The 20,236-nt window shown below is 39.9% G+C and overlaps 1 protein-coding gene across 23 annotated transcripts in view; it reads left to right on the top strand.

The window, feature by feature from the left end:
• The window catches only part of CFAP20DC (CFAP20 domain containing), a 246,747-nt gene that overhangs the window by 42,218 nt on the left and 184,293 nt on the right, over positions 1-20,236 (top strand). For 4 of the 23 annotated variants that reach the window (XM_045051770.1, XM_045051769.1, XM_045051772.1 and 1 more), the window contains 2 exons: positions 16,030-16,187; positions 17,068-17,177. The exons of 17 other annotated variants lie outside the window; for them this stretch is intronic. In XM_045051770.1, the coding sequence (XP_044907705.1) occupies positions 17,158-17,177 (20 nt within the window). In that variant the 5' untranslated portion in view covers positions 16,030-16,187; positions 17,068-17,157. Of the gene's footprint in view, positions 1-14,849; positions 15,551-16,029; positions 16,188-17,067; positions 17,178-20,236 lie in introns of those variants that run through there. 2 more of the 23 variants (XM_045051771.1, XM_045051775.1) reach the window with 2 other exon arrangements.

Below are 20,236 nucleotides of genomic sequence, written 5' to 3'. Positions count from 1 at the left end.
GCTTGATCTTACAACTGTGAGATCATGACCTAAGCCAAAATCAAGAGTCTGATGCTTAACCTACTGAGCCACCAGGTGCCCCTCATCTTACATGTTCTTATAGTTTACATCTCAAGATTGATATTATTATTCCCATTTTTCAAATGAATAAGCTGAGGTTTACAGAGGATAGGTAAATTGTTCACAGTCACACTGTTTGAAAGAGACAGAGTGGGCTTTTAAACCAGGCCTACCAGACTTCAAAATCTTTGCTCCTAACCTTCTACTATTCCAGTAGACACGTATTGGGAAGAGTCTCCCTAACTTTATGATCCTGTTTCACTGCTGCTAGCATTCTCTACCACCCCCATACTCTGCTGTGACCTTGAAGGACTTGCCCTTAGACAGCTGCCCACCCAGAGACACACAGCTGCCAAAGTTCAAAGACTCGTTATAATGGCCTTCAAATTTGAGTTAGTGTCCTTGGTTCCTTTACTCAAACAACAGAAAGGTCAATTCTGTGGAACACCCACTGAGTGTGCCGCTTAGAACTTCTGTTAGATGAATGAGTGCGCCCCTTAGAACTTCTGCTAGATGGGTCACATCTGCTCAGAGATCCTGGATTCTCTCAATCACATATTTCAAGAGCTGAATTTATATACCACCCTGACCTTACTTTGTGCAGGATTGTACTTGTCCAGTTTCTTGCTGGGCCTCCCATACCTTTCCCCAAGGCAGAAGCCAGACCCCACAGGAAGTCCATCTAGACATTGTTAGTGAGAAAGGTACCTATTTGTCCCTCTTTCTGTATCTCATTGGTGGGCAGATTGTCAAATAATGTGGGCATTTGCAATTCTGCAAGGTTAGACCTGTCCACCTTCAAGGCTTAGGGTGTGGAACATGTCCTGAAAAGAACTTGTGGGTCCTCACGTTCACTCTTCTGAGCCCAGGGCAGGAAAGCCTTTCCATCTCATACTTGGTTCAGTTACTGATCGTATTTTCTCCATGAGGATATGAGCGTCATGAGAGTAGACACCATGTTTCATGACCCTTCTGCATTTCCGCACAATGCCTACAAGCATGGGGACATCATTAGAGGCTGCCAGAGAGAACCTGCAGGGATGAACTAGGTACAGCCCTTCTTTGGGCAGCACCCAGCCTAGGAGCTTTGTCTCTCAGCTCTAAAATGGAGACAGTTCGTGTCTGCATAACTGAAATGAGGATTCAGATTCAAAGAGAGTCAGTGTCGTGAAGTGGTAGGAGTGTGCTCTAGAACCCACACTGCCCCATTTATATCCCAGCTTACTATTTACTGTCTGTGAAAAGTTTGGGCACCAGTTTTCTCACCCATAGGTTGGGGATAATAGTACTCATTTCACAGGGTTGTTGTGAGGGTTGAATGTTAGTGCAAGTGTTGGGCACATAATAAGAATTCCAGAAGTGTTAGGTATTATAAGTAACAAAATAACATATATGAAAATACCTAGAATTGCCTAGAACAATGATACTCAAAATGACCATCCACAGTGAGGTAAGGAACTTGTGCCACAGTGCCACAGTGTAAATCAATACCCTCCTTTCTTCTGTGAGTAACTCTTATTAGGGAAAAATTGTGTGCTTGGTGGTAAAGCCAATTTGTATTCTGGCTCTGGCTGTGTGTCTTCCATGTAGACAGTACCAAATGGCCCACAGACCACACCTCTGGTTTCCCTGGCCGAGGATGTGGTAGGCATTTGGTAACTTTGTTTAATTATTTCCCTGAACCTGAAAAAAGACTCTCTATTTACTTCTCTATTTACCTACTTCCTAAGGTAAGTAAATAAATTTCCTACTCAGTGAATTTTGTAGATTTGACTCTCCCTTATACCTATTTATAGCCTCAATATCTTCAGAGTTACGGAAAAATAGCAGCCATTGTTTTTGGTAAAAGTTATATTTTTCTAGTAGTGAGAGGATAAAGATAGACATGTAGGTCATCATGTGCAGACTAGAGCTTGCTTTTTCAGAGAGTGGGAAGACATAGAGATACCTTTTCCTTTGTCATCATTGTAGCATTTATTCACAGAGTCAAGTGTAAAAACACGAGCAGAGTTTTTACAGGTGAGATTTATTTATGTAAATAAGTTTAGAAACTGTGCCTCTTGTTTGCCAGAAAAAACAAGTATGGTGTTGTTACCTAGAAAGGAATTAATATTATCTCAACACTATTTCAACTTAACATGAAATTCATAACCGTATTAGTCTAGGTTCCCCAGAGAATCAAAATCAATTTATATAGAGAGATGGATAGGTATATTTGTATTATGTATATGTTGTATATATGAAGGGATTTATTATAAGGAGTTAGCAGGCACCTGGGTGGCTTAGTCGCTAAGCATCTGACTTTGGCTCAGATCATGATCTCACAGTTCATGAGTTCGAGTCCCACATTGGGTGAGCATGAGCCCCATTTTGCGTGAGCCCCTCTTCTCTATCTTTCTCTCCCTCTCTGCCCCACCTGGGGTTCTCCCTATCCCCTCTCTGCCCCTTGCTCACTTGTGCCTCTCTCTCTCTCAGAAAAAAAAAAAAAAAAAAGGAATTAGCCCATATAGTTATGGAGGCTGAGAAGTCCCATGATCTGCAGTTGTCAAGCTGGAGACCCAGGAGAGCCCATGGTAAAGTTCCAATCTGAATTCAAAGGCCTGAGAGCCAGGACACAGAGTAAGCTCCAGTCCTCATCTAACTTCAAGTCAAAGTCCAAGTCCAAAGGCAGAAGACGAGGAGTGTCCCAGCTCTAAATCAGTCAGGCAGAGAGAATGAATTCTCCCTTCCTCTGCATTTTCTTCAACTCAGGCCTCCAATAAATTTCATGAGACCACCCACACTGGGGAGGGCTCTCAGCTTTACTCTGTCTGCCAATTCAAATGTTCATCTCATCCAAAAACACCCTCACAGACACACCCAGCATAATGTTTAACCAGATATCTGGGCATCCTGTGCCCCAGTCAAGTTGATCCATAAAATTAACCATCATAGTAGTATCAGACACATGGCCCCTAAAGGCCACTTTGTGGTACTTTGTTGATTCCTATATACTTTCTTAAGGATGAATTATTTTCTTGCTGGGCTAAAACTTAGTCTAGTTTTAGATTTTAATTCCTTATTTTTTAATTAAATCTGTTTTATTCTCTTTTTAATTTTTATAAGTAGTGTATTTTTATGAGGGGTTATATGTGAAAATTTAAAAGACATGTGCCAGTGGTGGTTCTGGCAGATTTTCAGCTGCAGGAGCATTCTGTTTCTGAGCTAAAAAATAGATTTGATAGATTATAGAGGAAACCTTTTGAGTGATGGAACGGGGGGGGGGGGGGGGAGGGGAGGGAGAGGAGGGCGGGAAGCAGGCTGCTTTGTGCAACCCTATCTCCCAATATCCTCCTAAAAACGACATCATAAGGATATGCAGTGAAGGTGGTAACTCTCTGTCATTCCAGGAAAGAGAGGGATGTAGGCAGAGCAGCCTGAAGTCTCAGGGCATGGAGGAAAAATGTTCAAAAACAGAAAAGTACTATTTGAAAATGCAAAAGAAAATGGCTATCCTAGGAACGAATTGGATTATTTTTCACTGATAGTCTTCCTGTAACCCTAAAGAATAGTACCATAGCTCCACCTACTGCAGAAAGAAGCAAAGAGGCAAACCACTCCATCAAAAAGAACCTTCTTCCCCACCCCGGGCTTTTTTTTTTTTTTTCGTCTTTTTTTTTTAATCTTTCGATTCTTTACCCAAGCAAAGTCATCGAAACTGTTCTTATTTTTTGCTTCCAATCATCCTTTCTCTCCTCTTCCTACTAATTTCATGTTTGAAAGATTTATGGGTATCATTTCAAAAGCTGACATTTCAAAGAAAACATAATAGGAAATTATAATTTGATGATTTGGTTGAGGTGTCTGGAAGTGCATATACACAAAGTACAATTTAGATATATATCGAACTTGAATAAAATATGTGTGAGAAGTATTGGAGGAGAGGAAAAGCACTATTGTTATCTGATGAGGAGAAGAGCAGGGGTTTTAAAGAGCTGAATTCTCTGACAGTAATTTGCTTGGTGCCTTGGGCAAGTTACTTAACTTTCTTTGTATGCTGCAGTTTCTCCATTTAAAAAAAAATGAGGATAATGGCATATGCCTTCTCTCTGCCTCATAGAATTCTTATCAGAATGATAGAAGATCAAGTAATGCCCCACTTCTCCAGCCATCTAGCTCCCAGCCTCAGCCATCTGTAATGAATCTCAGAAGCAGGCAGAAAAAGGCCTGTGACCTGGGAGAGCTCTGCATGCTTTAAGAAAAGGCAGATTCCACTGATTTGGAATTGTGTGTAAAGTAAGCTCAGAGACTGAAAGCCAGTGTGAGGGTGGCGTGTGTCTGTGTGTGCATTTCTTCGCTATAGTTCTTTTCTCTCTGTAGTTACCTAGGAAGACAGATTTTGAAAATGAAAATGTAGGAAAAAATGGTGGAGGCAAGTGCAAGTGTCCCCTTAGAAATTTACTGGGCACCTGGGCGGCTCAGTAGATTGAGCATCCAACTTTGGCTCAAGGTCACGATCTCACAGTTCGGTTCCTGAGTTTGATCCCCGCATCAGGCTCTCTGCTGTCAGCGCAGAGCTCACTCTGGATCCTCTGTCCCCCTCTCTCTCTGCACCTGCTCCACTCGTGCTCTCTCCCTCAAAAAAAAAAAAAAAAAAAAAAAAAACATTAAAAAAAATTCACCAGGAGGGTACCTGGACAAGAGATTTGGGAGCCTAGCAGTATTCTAAGGCCAGAATTGGGAGGAAACAGTTTACCATATCTCAGTTAATCACAACATATTGGGTCTCTGTTTCAGAGCTTAAAAGCCTTAGCAAAAGTTTTCCGAATCATGTCTAGAATGCACTTTTACAAAGAAGTTTTATGGCATTTTAGGAAGAGTTCCATTAAAAGGGAAAAAAGTCTTTTAAGGTATATGTGTCATTTATGTTGATAATCACTATGTATCAATGTATCATTTTTTCCTCCATGAAGGTAGATATATTCAATATCACTGTATTATTTTAGACATATTTTGATTTCCTCAATCAAATGGAAAATTACTGCCTCAAGTTTCATTCCTTATGGTTTCTGATCTGATTTAAATCACTTTCCAAATTATCTTAAATCTGAAAAAAGGAATTAGATTCTGAAAAACTGATTTCGTAGGGTAAGGGGTGTGTGTCTCATTAAAAAAAATTGTAAGTTAAATATTTTTTATTGTATATAGCATTTTATGAAGGCTTTCTTTTTGAGAGTAGAACTGAAGGCTTAAAGTTCTAGATGGGTGTTTTTGTAGGTATTTTCTTATATACCTTAAATGACTAAGCATTGTATTTTCTTACAGTAAAGGGCACAGATTATTCATATATTTCAGATTGAAATGCTTTTATATAATGTCGTCTTTAAAATACATACTAAATTTGTAAATGCAAACTTGAGTGAGTCGTTCTTTATTGTCTGATGGAGGCAGGCAAAAAGTGATATCCCCAGTATTCTTTTCCATCTGAGATGGGATAATCTGAGAATTCAAATGAGGTCAGCATTAATGAGAGCTTCTCAAACTATTTAAAGTAGAGGTGTTTCATTGTTGTTGTTGTTGTTGAATTTCCTGTTCATCTAATACCAACATATTACTGGTGCATAGTTAGGGCCACATGCCATTCACATGCCTTTGACAACTCCTAATCTGGTCTGTACCCTGTCCAACAAGAGGAGTCCAGTGATCACATACTGGGGTGTCATAACAGTGTCAGATTGCTATGTAAGTTTCTGAATACTTACTCTCAGTTTCGGTACTTCACTGGTCATGGACTGGTAACAATATGCTTGCAGGCAAGCACCTGGGAATAACACTGGTTAGATTAGTGATTAACAGCACACATCCAGAACCGGACTGTCTGAGTCTGAATCCTGGCTTTGCCGTTTGCTGGGCATGAGACTCCAGGCACATCATTTAACTTCTCTGTGCCTCAGGTTCTTTATTGGTGAAACGGAGATAGCCCTGCTAACCCATTTCACAGGGTTGCAACAAGCATTATGTGACTTCCTTTAAAACTCAATAACTTAGTTTGCTTACTAAGCAACAGTGATGTTACTGTTTAGCAGCAGTGATGTTACTAGGTCAACCAAGCTGAATTTTGAACCTACTTGAAATTTCTATATTTTGCCAACTTGTCTAGAATAATTGTGTTGAAACCTAATTTACTTTTATGAAAGTAAGTAATCTAAGTCAAGGATATTATTCTGGGAGAGTGTAATTTATTCATTTAAAATGAATGAATGAGGGGCACCTGGATGGCTCAGTCGGTTAAGCACCCGACTTCGGCTCAGGTCATGATCTCACAATTTGTGGGTTCGAGCCCCGCATCAGGCTCTGTGCTGACAGCTCAGAGCCCAGTGCCTGCTTTGGATTCTGTGTCTGCCTCTCTCTCTCCCTCCCCCACTCACACTCTGTCTCTCTCAAAAATGAATAAACATTAAAACAAATTTTTTTTTAAAAAATGAATGAATGGGGGCGCCTGGGTGGCGCAGTCGGTTAAGCGTCCGACTTCAGCCAGGTCACGATCTCGCGGTCCGTGAGTTCGAGCCCCGTGTCGGGCTCTGGGCTGATGGCTCAGAGCCTGGAGCCTGCTTCCAATTCTGTGTCTCCCTCTCTCTCTGCCCCTCCCCGTTCATGCTGTGTCTCTCTCTGTCCCAAAAATAAATAAACGTTGAAAAAAAAAAATGAATGAATGATTTAAGCATTTGGGGTGCTTGGGTGGCTCGGTCGATTATGCGTCTGACTTTGGCTCCAGTCATGATCTTGCAGTTCATGGGCTCGAGTCTCGTGTAGGGCTCTGTGCTGACAGCTCAGAGTCTGGAGCCTGCTCCCAGTTCTGCATCTCCCTCTCTCTCCACTCCTCCCCTGCTTGTACTCTGTCTCTCTCCTTCTCAAAATAGATAAACATTAAAAAAAATTAAACATTAAAGAATATTTAATATTCAGTGAATATTTATTGAACTTGCCTTTTCATATTCAGCCCTTAGAGGACATCCTGGGGTTCCTAGGAAGTGAGCAGTTTGTCACTGAGCTTCTATCAGAGGTCACTGCTGAAGAAGTCAGGCTGGAGATGGGTATATCTGTTTTCTTAGTCACGAAGATGTCACTGTCACTTCGTTAGCTGGAACTATTTTACTCAGCCTCCACAACATTTAAGTTGGCATGCTTGGTGCTGTGCAGCCTAAAGCAGATGCTATCCATAATGAAGTATCATTAATATTTCTGCATTAGTAATATGCTGCTGCCAACAGCAGGGAGCTCTTAGCTTTTGTAAAGTAACTGTTGCTATTTCTTCTGGGGGAACTGATGAGTATTTGTTTCTTAGGGAATGTCTATAAATTGTTGAGGATGTGGGACACAATCAGACTTTATACAGTATAGACCAAAAGGTATAGAAAATATTATAAATGCCTTCGTTTGCAAAGAGACTTTATTCATTCATTCACTTGGTGATTGTGTATCTAGAAAACATATTTTTAGTGTTTTTGCTATTTATTTATTTAATATGTATTAGTACCCACTATGTGTCAAGAGTGATTCTAGGTGCTGAGAATATTTTCAGTGATCAAGGCAGATAAAATCCCTGCCCTCCTGAAGTTTATATTACATTAGAGGAGGCAGGAAAGAAAACCGTGTTTTAAAAAATAAAATAAAAAAGTAGATGTTTATGGTGTAAATACAGAATAATAAGAAGGCACACAAAAAGGTCTGCTTTAGGAAAAGTGGTCAGGATAAGCACCCCTCAGGAAGTAATATTTGAATAGAGACCCAAAGGACAGTAATGGGCAAGCCCTGTGGAGGGCTGGGAAGAGCATTCTGGCAGCTGGGAAGCTAATGTGCAGTACCTAGGACCGGACATTGCAATGAGCTCATCGGTAGTGGTAGATACTATGTCTTTTCTCCAGCTATTTATAACCTGTAGTGGAAGAATACAGAAATGACTGCCCCCGAAAAACGGTCATTTCTGCTTTGATTTACTGTGTCAGTCTTTCTGCCTCTTTGGAGTTGCTAATTTCTTCATCAGCTACCACATCCTCCCAGGACCTCTCTGAGGGTTGATTAGGGCTGCAGTTCAGAGTTCCCAAGGCATTGTCAGAGCACAAAATGCATTCCATTTGCTCCTGACTTTATTACATGCTATCCATCAGCTCACTGCAGGCACCTCTCAGGCATTTAATTCCACTGAGAGTTTTTCTCGATACAAATTACTTTCATTTACTGTAATTTTTTATACATTATCCACATGATTAGCTAGTTTTGAAACTCCTGACGAACACCTTTCTCAGAGGTCGTAATTCTTTCCATTTCTGCTATATCTCATGCCTTTCCTTGTGCTTTGCTAAAAATGAATCAATAAATTGTTCATTTCTTATCCTTACCCCAATGAAGCCATATATGGTAAGCATTAATTAAATTTTTTCTTGGCTCCAAAATCCTAGTGCTATTTGAAAATTTCATGTAAATTATGGAAATGAATTTACTTCCATTGTTGAAAAGTGATCATCTTCTTGTGAAGTGAAAACTGAGTTCTGGCTAATTTTATTGAAAGTAGTGTGCAAGTCAAACATTGCTTTTTTTGTTTTTAAGTTAATATTTAAAGATTTGTCATGTAACAGATTTCTGTTACAAAATTTTATCTTCCTTGAGTGAGAAATGTGTAGAAAAATTCATTAATGAATCTTGAAAACTTTGGTCATGAACTACTTTCAGTGTCCTCTTTCCATACTTCAGTAATACTGAATACCTCTTAAAGACAGGATATGAGTAATGCTGTATCTAGTGAAACTCTAGGAAGAATTTAAAATGTAATCATCATTAGCAAAAATTCTAAAAACAGCATGTTCTTACTCAGTGCTTTGGCTTCCTTGCTGTCTTAATTCTATATACTTGCCTTCTTTTCATAAGATGTGCTACTGTTAGTATTGCAGATCTAGAGCCAATTACGATTGAATGACCTGGATTCTGTGTGTCTTCTACATCATCAGCTAGATTTTTTTAAGTAGTCTCAATTTTAGTAACAGTAAATCTATAAAAGGAAAAAATGTGTTGTATGGAAACCAATTTGACCATAAATTTCATAATAAAAAAATAAATAAACATGATACAAATTTCAATTTTTTGTTGATTTGAGTGATGAAAGACTTTAAAATGTTCACTGACCTTTCATCTATGATTTTCCTTTACTTGTGCAGTTTATCGCTAATTTTATATTGAGTCTTTTTAAAATGTGATATATTAATGTCATCTCCTGGTATCTAAGTTGAAAAAAATGGTTTTTTAAAAAAAGCACAGAATGTAAATATTTTAGGAATGTCTTCTGTCTGAAAAGTTTATGACAGCTTCTGGCAGAAGATGTCAAAATAACATTTGGAACCATGGGCATTGATGTTCTTGGCAAATTATTATTTTTTTCTTCAGGCTTCCATTTGCACAATAATATCTTACAAAAATGGGAAATGTTTTATTTTTATTTTTTTAATGTTTATTTTTTGAGAGAGCACAAGCTAGGGAGGAGCAGAAAGAGAGGGAGACACAGAATCTGAAGCAGGCTCCAGGCTCTGAGCTGTCAGCACAGAGCCCAATGGGGGATGCAGGACTTGAACTCATGAACTGCAAGATCCCAACCTGAGCGAAAGTTGGACGGCTTAACTGACTAAGCTACCCAGGCACCCCAGCAAGTGTTTTTTGAATGATAAATAACAGTTTAGAAAAAGAAAGGAAAGGAAACTGAAAAGTAAATATTGTACAATGATATTTTCCTTTCAGGATCAAATGAAAGTACAGAAATACAATAGTTAATAATTGAATGCAATAGTTCTCAACTCTGGTATATATAATAATCATCTGCCATGCTTTTAATTTGTGGGGTTTTTTGTTGGGGGGGGGTGGGCTGTATGTGACAGTCTCAGATTCTTCAACACCGCTGGGTGCTCAGTGGTTAAATTCAGTTCTGACACAAGCTCCCAGTTAGTGTTAGACCCCACGGGTTAAAGGCTCAGTCCCTCGAGACCTCCCACACTTCGGACACTCATTGCAATAGAGCACCCTGGCTACTCATAATTCTGACCAATAGTCAGAGACACCTCCCCACCCCCGGAGGTTTCCTTAACACTCAAGTTCAATAATTGCTAAAATGACTCAGAACTCATGACAGAAAGTGTTAGAGTTACTACAACTGTTTTATTATGAAACATACAACTCAGGAACCACCATGGAGAGCTGCATATGTCAAGGTATGGGATAAAGGGGTGCTGAGCTTCCAGAGCCCATACCCTCCCAGCACCTTGATGTCTTTACCAACCCTGATCTCTTAACCCCACTATTTAGGGGTTACATGAGAGTTCCTAATTAAGTAGGCACATTTGATTAATTGTTGGCTGTTGGTGGTTGAACATTCCAAACTTTTTTTTTTTTAAATTTTTTTTTTCAACGGTTTTTATTTATTTTTGGGACAGAGAGAGACAGAGCATGAACGGGGGAGGGGCAGAGAGAGAGGGAGACACAGAATCGGAAACAGGCTCCAGGCTCCGAGCCATCAGCCCAGAGCCCGACGCGGGGCTCGAACTCACGGACCGCGAGATCGTGACCTGGCTGAAGTCGGACGCTTAACCGACTGCGCCACCCAGGCGCCCCAACATTCCAAACTTTTAATCACATGACTGGTTTCTCTGGCAACCAGCCCCTAGTTTGGAGTATCTAGGGACCCACCAAGAACCACCTTATTAGCATAGACTAAGGTAAGGTTGAAAGTGTGTTATGGAATTTAAAAAAAAAAAAATCTATCACTTCTGTCAGGAAGTTCCAAGGGTTTTAGGAGCTCTGTGTCAGGAATCAAGGATGAAGAGCAAATATTTATGTATATTTCAAATATATAACCCAGATAGTCATTGGGATTGTTTCCGAATATTATAGTTTTCCTTCCAGATATATGGTAGAATTTCACTTTCTCAACCTGACCCTTTTAATTAGGTTGGACCTATGACTTGTTTTACCAGTAAAGATGAACAGAAGTGACATGGTCACTTTAGGAACAAGCTTTAGGAATTAGTGTGCCAGGGGCACCTGGGTGGCTCAGTCAGTTAAGCATCTGACTTCAGCTCAGCTCATGATCTCACGGTTCATGAGTTCAAGTCCCGCATTGGGCTCTGTGCTAACAGGTCAGAGCCTGGAACCTGCTTCAGATTCTGTGTCTCCCTCTGTCTCTCTGCCCCACGCCCGCTTGTGCACTGTCTCTCTCAAAAATAAACACTAAAAAAAATTTAAAAAGAAAAATTAGTGTGCCAGTCACCATGTTCGCATCTCAGTGCCCTGGTGGTTAGGGAAGAACGTACCATCCTGGGTACTTGAGTTACTAGAGTTAAATGGAACATCTTGGTACTCCATGGGACTTGCGTGAACAAAATATGATCTTTTGCTTTTACATTAAACTTCTGAGATTTAAGGGTTATTTATTATTATAACCTAACCCATCCTGACTGATACAAGCTTTAAAATAAAACTCAATCACAGATTAATGTGTTTATTTTCCTAGTTCGCTAAGGCTTGTTATCAGTAATGAGTATTGAATTTTATTGAATGCTGTTTTTTCTCCCTCTGTCGAATTGATCATGTTTTTCATCTTAATCTGATAATGTCATGGATTTCATCACAGATATTCTCATGTGGAAATATCTTTCCATTCTTGAGATAACCCCTGTTGATCATCTTAGATGTTCTATATACATTGCTAGATATTGCTAGATATTGCTATACATTGCTATACATTTTCTATTTTTTTAGGAATTCTAAATATATGTTCATTAATTAGACTAATTTATAATTTTTTTCTTTCCATTCTTATATAAGGTCAAATTTGATAAATTAAGTTGGGGAGCGTTTACTCTTTTTTCTCATCTCAGTATGGATTGAGTTCTTTGAATGTTTGATTAGAACTTGTCTTTAAAATATCTGGACCTGGTGCTTTTTGGCGTATGGATTTTTGAACTTCAGTACAAGTTGTTTAATGGTTATAGGTATTTTTAGCTTTCCTATTTTTTTCTTGAGTCAATTTTAATATTTCCATTCTAGAAAAGTGTCACTTTGTTTTAAATTTAATATAAGAGGGCTATAAAAGTTGTATGAGTTTTTTTATAGAGAGAGATATAGAGGAATATATATGTAGTTTTTTCTCTACCATACCTGTACAATGTTAATATTATATTTTTATTTCTAATATATAATTTTCTTAACCAATTTTTCCAGAAGTTTTCTATTAGTCTCTTCAAAGAATCCGATTTTTGGGGCGCCTGGGTGGCACAGTCGGTTAAGCGTCCGACTTCAGCCCGGTCACGATCTCGCGGTCCATTAGTTCGAGCCCCGCATCAGGCTCTGGGCTGATGGCTCGGAGCCTGGAGCCTGTTTCCGATTCTGTGTCTCCCTCTCTCTCTGCCCCTCCCCCATTCATGCTCTGTCTCTCTCTGTCCCAAAAATAAATAAAAAACGTTGAAGAAAAAAAAAATTTTTAATAAAAAAAAAGAATCCGATTTTTGCTTTAGTTGATACTCTAAAGGTTCGATTTTAGTTATTCTCTTAATTTTTACCTTCTTTCTACTTTGTGAATATATTATTTTCCTGATTTCTTGAGTTGAATGTTTAACTTATTAATCTTAATCTCACTTTTTTAATAAGTAATTTAAGGCTATACATTTAGATCCAAATCAAGTTTTTGTATGTAGTACTTGTTTAACTTTAGCTAGTTTGGAAGTTGTAGGTTCCATTTGTATTCTTTTGGGGATTATAACCTTTACATTTATAAATTTGTAACCTTGTATATTGACCTTAACAAAGTTGAAAGTACTAGCCCATCCCCTTACAAAGCAAGCACCTTAGATACCTTTCACTTCATTTGCACCCCTCCCATCTCATCGTTTCTTCTTGCATCTCTCCATTTGGGGTAATTTCCTCAGATCACTATTCCTTAGCTATAGCTAATATGTAGTTTTCCCAGTCCTTTTTTTTTTTTTTAATGAAATAAACTTTTTAAAAGTTTTGGTATTTTTTCAAATCTATTGTTTATGATATCCTATTTTATTGTGGTTTTAAATAATACTTATTTTATAGTGGTTTTCCGATTGCTCTAATAGCTCTAATAGCTTTCTAAAGAAGCTGTTCCTTCTGTTTCTTACATCTGCTGACTCTCCCTCCCTCCTTCCTTACACTGGTAAGTGACTTTGGAAAGTGTGTTTGTCTTCATTGAGGTGTGTTTTACCTCTGGAAAAGCTTTGCATTCTCTTCTGTCTACCTCAAGGCTTTTGGCTTCCAGCTTTTTCACCGAGATAGGACCAGTTTTTAAATGTCTTTCTTAAGCTTGGAATTTCCTTGCCATAAGGGTAGTTTAAACTCAGACTAAATTCGCATACATGGCTTTAGTTTGGGGTTTTGATTTCTCATAGTAGACTTTTCCTCAACCCTGGAGCCTGGCTAGAGACCAGCTTTTTTTTGCCTGGAGCAATGAAAGAGTGTCTTACCTGTGTCATGGAGGGGGACAGTCATTTCAGGGTCTGGTTTTATGCAGGAATCTCAGGTCTAGCTTCTCATCTTAGGTAAGCCCAAGGCCACATCTACTGTCCCCACATAGTGTTACAGTCCTGGGACCTCTGCCCATAATTTTATATGCATACACACACATATTAGGATCTGATCCTTGTATTTATTTAGGACAGATCTCCTTTCCTCTCCTCCCCCTGCTCCCCACACACTTGGACATCAACTGATTGCTGGTCAGCTGTGGCTTGTATTTCCTCTTCATTTAATGCCTCATCAACAACATACTCTTATCATTTAAACTTCATTTTTTTCAAACTTATGTGTTTGTAGCAGGCAGAAAATATTCATTAGCTCAATCCACATTACTGATAGAATCCTTTACTTTCTAATAAAGGAAGAATAGTCATTAACCAAAAATATAGAAACGTAATAATGGCTAATGATTGATAGGCCAACTGAAAGATGAGAGTGAACTAATTGAAGAAAGCTGTTTAGAGGTTCTCTCATTTAATATCTATTCAACATGTACTATATAAGATTGTAGACACACTGTTCTAGATCCTGGAGGTACAAAGATAGAGAATATACAATGTCTTGATACTTTTGGGGAGTCCTAGCAGGCTGATCTTTACATGTGGGTTTTGTTACTCTTCCACAGATAGAGTTTTTGCAGCTGATCAGTACTGTGCTGCTTACCAGCTGTGTGATCTCAGGACTTAAGATGTCTTCATCCGCCAGGCTTCACAGGGGACAATATGGAAGATCTTCAGTAGCTAAAAGCCGCAGGCCATATAAACCTATTCTGCTAATTTCTTATTTTCCCCAAGAGGGCTGCTTAAAGGAGGGTAAAGACATGCTAAGCATTAAAGAATTACTGTAGAATGTGGCTGAGTATTCAAAAAGGAACAAAGACAACCATGAGTGATACCAGTCCATTCTGGTGATGTCAGTGGCAGGGACACTCAGAAAGAAGGGCCTTCCCAGTACTTTTAATCAAGTGGTTCAAAGAGAACATGATCAAAAGAGGCCTTCAGATCAATTGTGTTATTGTTTCTATCAACAGTGAACAGAGGGAATAACACGTAACCATCCTAGGTCGTTGGTTGCAGGATCACGGCCTTATGGTGGAAATGATGCACCTCTCCTCTGAATCAAGTCTTACACGAGCACTCCAGGAAGTTAAAGATGATGGGTCCCCATTTTGCATTCCTCTTGCACCGTAATTATGCTTCATGAATGTATCAAAAGCTTTTTCTTGTCTCTAGTACATTGTCATATGCTCCTAGAAGATGCCCTGTGCCGTGGCTAAAGAATACAGGAGATTTTTCTCTGAACGTGAGCAGCAGGAACATGCTGGAATTGCACTGCAGGCGCCTTACCAGCTACTCTGTCCCTTCAGGCATTCTGCACCTTCTCTTCCTGTTGACTGAGGGAAAGTGTATGGTAATGAGTTGAACCTGCTCATTGACTACCTGGAAAGGAGGAAAAGGCAACTGGAAGGCTTGGAGACACCAACTCTTTGGCTAGCAAGTGATCATTCCTCATTTCAAGGCACAAATACCCCCTGTCATGGGCAAACTGCCTCCACTTCTTCCATCCCCTGGAAAAGGGATCCTTCTCAGGCCCTCATCCTCCTGCCCCCCTTCCTGCCAAGTCCCCCTCATTAAGGGACAGGCCAGGTGGCACTCTCTTTCCACCACCAGTTCTTCAGTCAGTGCTGCACAAGCAGACAGCTCAACCCAGGTCTTTGGTGAACTAAGAAAAGCTCCCTGAGCCAGGAGAACAAGATGGCTGCTGCCCCAATGGCAGCCTCACCCTCCTTCAAGGACCAAGGCCCCTGCTGACCTGCAGCACCGATGTCCAGGCAGTGGATATGAATGTGTTTCCCTTCTGTTCGATACATGGTCCTGTGGAAACGTTTTTCATATTTGGAGTCTCTTTGTGCCAAACTAGAGATTTGTGGAAGGTCATTGTTACAGATATGGGATCTCAAAGTTGTTCGATAATATACATATTAAAATACAATACAAACTTTTAACTTTTTTTTTAAAAGATACAGTGTTTTTCTTTAGGGAGTTCATAGTCTATCAAAGAGAATGATATAGAACAAATATAATATAGAATGGTAGGAGAAATGCTTACAGAAGTGTGTAATTTCTGTGGAGTCTGCAAGTAATCTCCAGGTCTCCTCTTTGCTGTTAGATACTTGATAGAGTGGATGATGTTTCCAAAAGTTGCTGTAGAACAAGTGAAAGGCCCCAAAGCAGACACATGTACAGGGGATCCCACTGGTATTTTGCTTTGTCTAGAGAAATAGGAGTGAGTGAAGAATGATGGCAGATGAAGGCAGAGAAGTAGGCACAGGTTTTCAGATTTTATTCTGTAGCAAGGGGTTCATCGTGTTTGTAAATTAGGAAGATAACACTGGTGGTTGTCTTTCTACAGATGTGTTAAGATGCTGAGAGGAAAACTAGAAGGCGTGAGCCAAATTAAGAGGCTGTCGCAGTGAGGCCAGTGATGATGGATTTCCGAAAGCACGAGGAGAGGTGAAGAGGAAGGAGCAGTGGATTTCAGAAACGGAGACTCTCAGAGAAGATTTCAGAGTTAGTATAAACTGAGAACAGGAACAGTGTTAAGTACACCAAAATTTATTGAACGTTAACATATGCCAGGCATTTTACCAAATCCCTGTAGCTCACACAGCATCATAAGACAAATGATAATTTATAGATGAGAACACAGTCTCAGAGAAGTTCATGAATAGCCCAGCATTGCACCTGTGGGGCTCTAACCCAGGGCTGCCTGGCTCCCAAGCTTGATTCTTCCCAACTCCTTTTATTGCCTCTCGGTAGGGATTTTTTTTATTATTATTATTCTAATCATTTTTTCCATGGAAGTCTGCCTCATATTGTAGTTTTATAAAGTGAAAGGATGAGCAATTCAAGAGTCTCTAAATAACTATAATTTGAAGCTTCAAATTACTTCTCAACTGTAAGCTAATTAAATCTTGCAAGGCTGGCCCCTCTAAAGTTGAAAACGATTTGGCATCTCTTTCCATGTCATTAGGCTACATCTATCTTCACAGTGTGACGATTCCACACCCTGCATTTTCTGTTGGTCGACATGTGGTTTGAGGGCGGTGGGGCAAAGGGTGATAATTATTCCCATCCCCTCTGGTGAAATTTATCAGAAACTAATTCAGAAGCTGTGCTCTCATCACTAAGCTAGTTCACAGTTCAAAAACCAGTGATCGCTCAGGGATGTCTGACAAATACGGTGTCACCATAAATTGAAGAAATAGGAAGCCAGTAGCAATTATTGATGGTTGAGTGCAGGAGAAGTTCTTTTGGGCTTTTCACGTGAGTAGAAAAGATCTGATTTTAATAAACAAGATGGAATCCTGTCGCCAGCTTTTCCTGCCAACTGGATTCTTCCTTTCCTACCAACCAAATTCATAAGCATCCTTTCCTTTTCTTTAAACAGTAATCATGGGGACTAAAGGAACACTGAGAGGCGTGAAGCTCAAAAATAGCCCGAGCCCACCCCTCCTATCATGCCTTACACAGGGGTTAAATGGGATTTCTGGACCAAAGGTGAGGAGGTTGTACGTCGTAGTGGTTTAGAGGACAGATGCTAGAACCAGACTGCCTAGAGTTGAAACCTGGTTCGCACACTCACTAGCCACGTGATCTTAGGCAAGTTGCTTACTGTCCCTGTGCCTCAGTTTCTTCATCTATAGAGTGGAAAGAATAAGACACACCCCATGGGTTTGTTTGAAGATTACAATGTAATGTAAAGAACTCAGAACAGCAGCTGGCACAGAGTAAGCCCTGTATAAGTGTTTATTATTATTACTATCATTCTTGACATTTATAAGCAATAACTTCTATTTTAGTGTGTTGTGGTGATTGTTATTAGGCTTAGATAATAAAATATTTGATTTTTTATTTCCAGTAAGCAAATTTTTGAGAATAAGAATAGACAGTCTCTTTTATGTTTATCCATTATGATGTTTTGCTCTGATTTTGTTGTGTAAATCTTTCAAATAGAAAAGATTTAAAACTGAACCATAAGTTCTAAAACTGTTAACTAAAATTGTGGCTTTTGTGCTTTTAAAAAATAGATTCTTTATTAAATTGGAAACAATTTAGTGCACCCACATTCCTTCTGCTTTAAGTAACCTATAGAAAATTAAAATGACTACCAAGGTGGAATTAACCATATTTGTGATTGGCAAAGGAAAGTCACAAACAGCTTTCATGCAGCACGTGTAGCTATTTTAATGGATGTTCCAGACTGGTCCATAAACCCACCCGGTTGCTGCACTATTCCACAGATGGCCACTTAAACAATTTAATATCACTAAAATGGTTCTGGTAAAGAATTCTTTAAAACACACTGCAATGATTTGTCATTTTGAGCTGTGTGAAATACCATCATTGCCCTAATGGCCCATGGTCAGAACATTTTTCTCCAAATGTGTTTTTTCCCTCCTACTGACTCTCCTTCTTCTGTTCAAACCCTCTTCTTTCATCTGTGTGTTCTTAATAACCACTAATCAGGCTTAAGTTTCATTCATAGTGTCTAGCCTCCACTAGATTTCCTTGCCCTGCTCTCTAAGACCTTGATTTGAGAAGCATCCTGTCTTCAAATCTTACCCTTTGTGAGTCCACTTCAGTAACTTTTAGGTAACCTTTTCTTCAAGTTCTGAGGGCTACTTGATTGTGGGAGGAGGGCAGCTTGACAGAGGGATTCACAGTGCAAAGACCCAGTGGTGAGCAGCCTATGGGACATGTACAGTGAGGAGGTGCTCCTACAAGGTACAGCATGTTGCACAGTGAGCCATGCCCTCAGCTGTGGCAGTGGGAACGTGGGTAGATGTATCACAGAGGCACCACACCTCCTCGCTGGTGTCCCCGGCAGACCATGCTAATCGATCATGGCAACCTTGCAATCCTTCTTAACAGAGCACTCCAGTCACTACCAGTCATTTGATGTTGGCACGTAAGATGAAACCTATTTGCCATCCGGGATATGATTTCTGCAAAAGACATAAAGTTTTCTTCAAATGGATTTTTCTTATATTGATTCTCCATAAAAAAAAAAAGGGAAAAAAAAAAACCCTGAGGACGAAACATTAAATCTCAACTTTGTGAAGGCATTTCTTTAGCGGGGGAAATATAATATGGTTCGGAACATCAGACATCTCAAGCAAGCCTTTGGCAAGTGCTAGATTCAGTCAGTTCATAGCCGAATTTTTTGACACGTGCATAAGTGCTGACATTCAGTGCTGGTGCTTCAGGTGAGATCAATGTACTGTAGATACCAGACTGAGTTGACATTCTCTTACAGACATTCAGAACCCAGATTGTATTCTTGTCATACCAAGAGCCATCCTCTTTTTGTACAAAGGTGGATGATCAAGAGTGGCTCATTTCTCAGGAGCTTTGATTTTGCTCAAACACTTGGAGAAATGCTTTGTTATAACCTTAAAGATCTGGAATACGAGCAAAACTTAGTCAATTCACAGTTAACACATAAAGCACAGATATGCCTTATTTAGACTATGCTAAGCATTTTCCATACATTATCACATCTGATCCCCATAGCAATTCTACAAGGTAGATAGAGCCTACTTTTATTCCTAAGATGTCCTAAGATGAGGACATTGAGAAGAGAGAGCCCTAATTTGCCCAAAGCGCTATAGCTAATAAATGGAAGAATCACGATTTGTGTTCAGATAGTCTGAAAAGCCTATTCTCTTCTCCCACACTGCCTTCACTTGAATTGGAAGTTTTATAATTCTCCTTATTTGAAGGTTCATACCATCCAGTCCTGCCTCTGGCTCCAAAGAAGCAAGCCCTTTGGGACCTCATTGGGTAGTAACTTCTAAAGCTTGAGCCCTGGCATAAGGCATCTGACAAATCATAGCCTCGCCACCATGAGCAGAATAATAAAGAACCCCGGTTAAGGTTAAGCTTAAATAATACAGCAAGAATGCATTAGGACCTAGGAATAGAGTGGATATTTCAGAGGGTAGCCAAAAAGAGGTAGGGATTGAAAAGAATTAAAAGCCCAAGGAGTGCTTTTCCAGTGAAGTCAGCCATGTTTCTCAAAATGTGGTCATGAGAACCCCTGCATTAGAAGTGCCAGGAAGTCCCAAGTTCAGAAATATCTCCCTCATGTTGCCTTGTTTCAGTTAACGATTTTTCTTAACATTCATACATCTGGGTAGCTGTCAACTATGAGGCAATTAGATTGCTTTTAGTTGAGATTTGCAACCTGACAAATCAGGGACAGGGAAAAAAGCCTTTGGCTTCTGAAGCTCAGAAAGAAGATGGGAGTGTGAAGGTCAGGGTTGGGACAATATTAGAATGCGAGAGAGTGGGGGAGTCAGAGATGGTATGAGGATCGTGAAAACCTGAAGGGTAGGAAGGTGGCCGTAGGGGTCCTTGTGAATCTGCTTTGTGTCCCTCTGTTTTCTGTGTTCTGCTGGTCTCTCCCTACTCTAGGCCAGAACGAAGGGCCGTGCAGGCCTTGGTGCTCTCTCACCAGTTTCCAGACCCTCTCCTCTTGGGCTGCAGTAACTCCAGGAAGGACATCCTCCAGTAACTCCAGTAACATCCACGGCCATGCCTTTACCACCCCAAAT

This window comes from Felis catus, chromosome A2 (genome assembly GCF_018350175.1).
Source record: "Felis catus isolate Fca126 chromosome A2, F.catus_Fca126_mat1.0, whole genome shotgun sequence".
Lineage (NCBI taxonomy): Eukaryota > Metazoa > Chordata > Mammalia > Carnivora > Felidae > Felis > Felis catus.
This window is presented reverse-complemented; position numbering and strand designations above follow the sequence as displayed.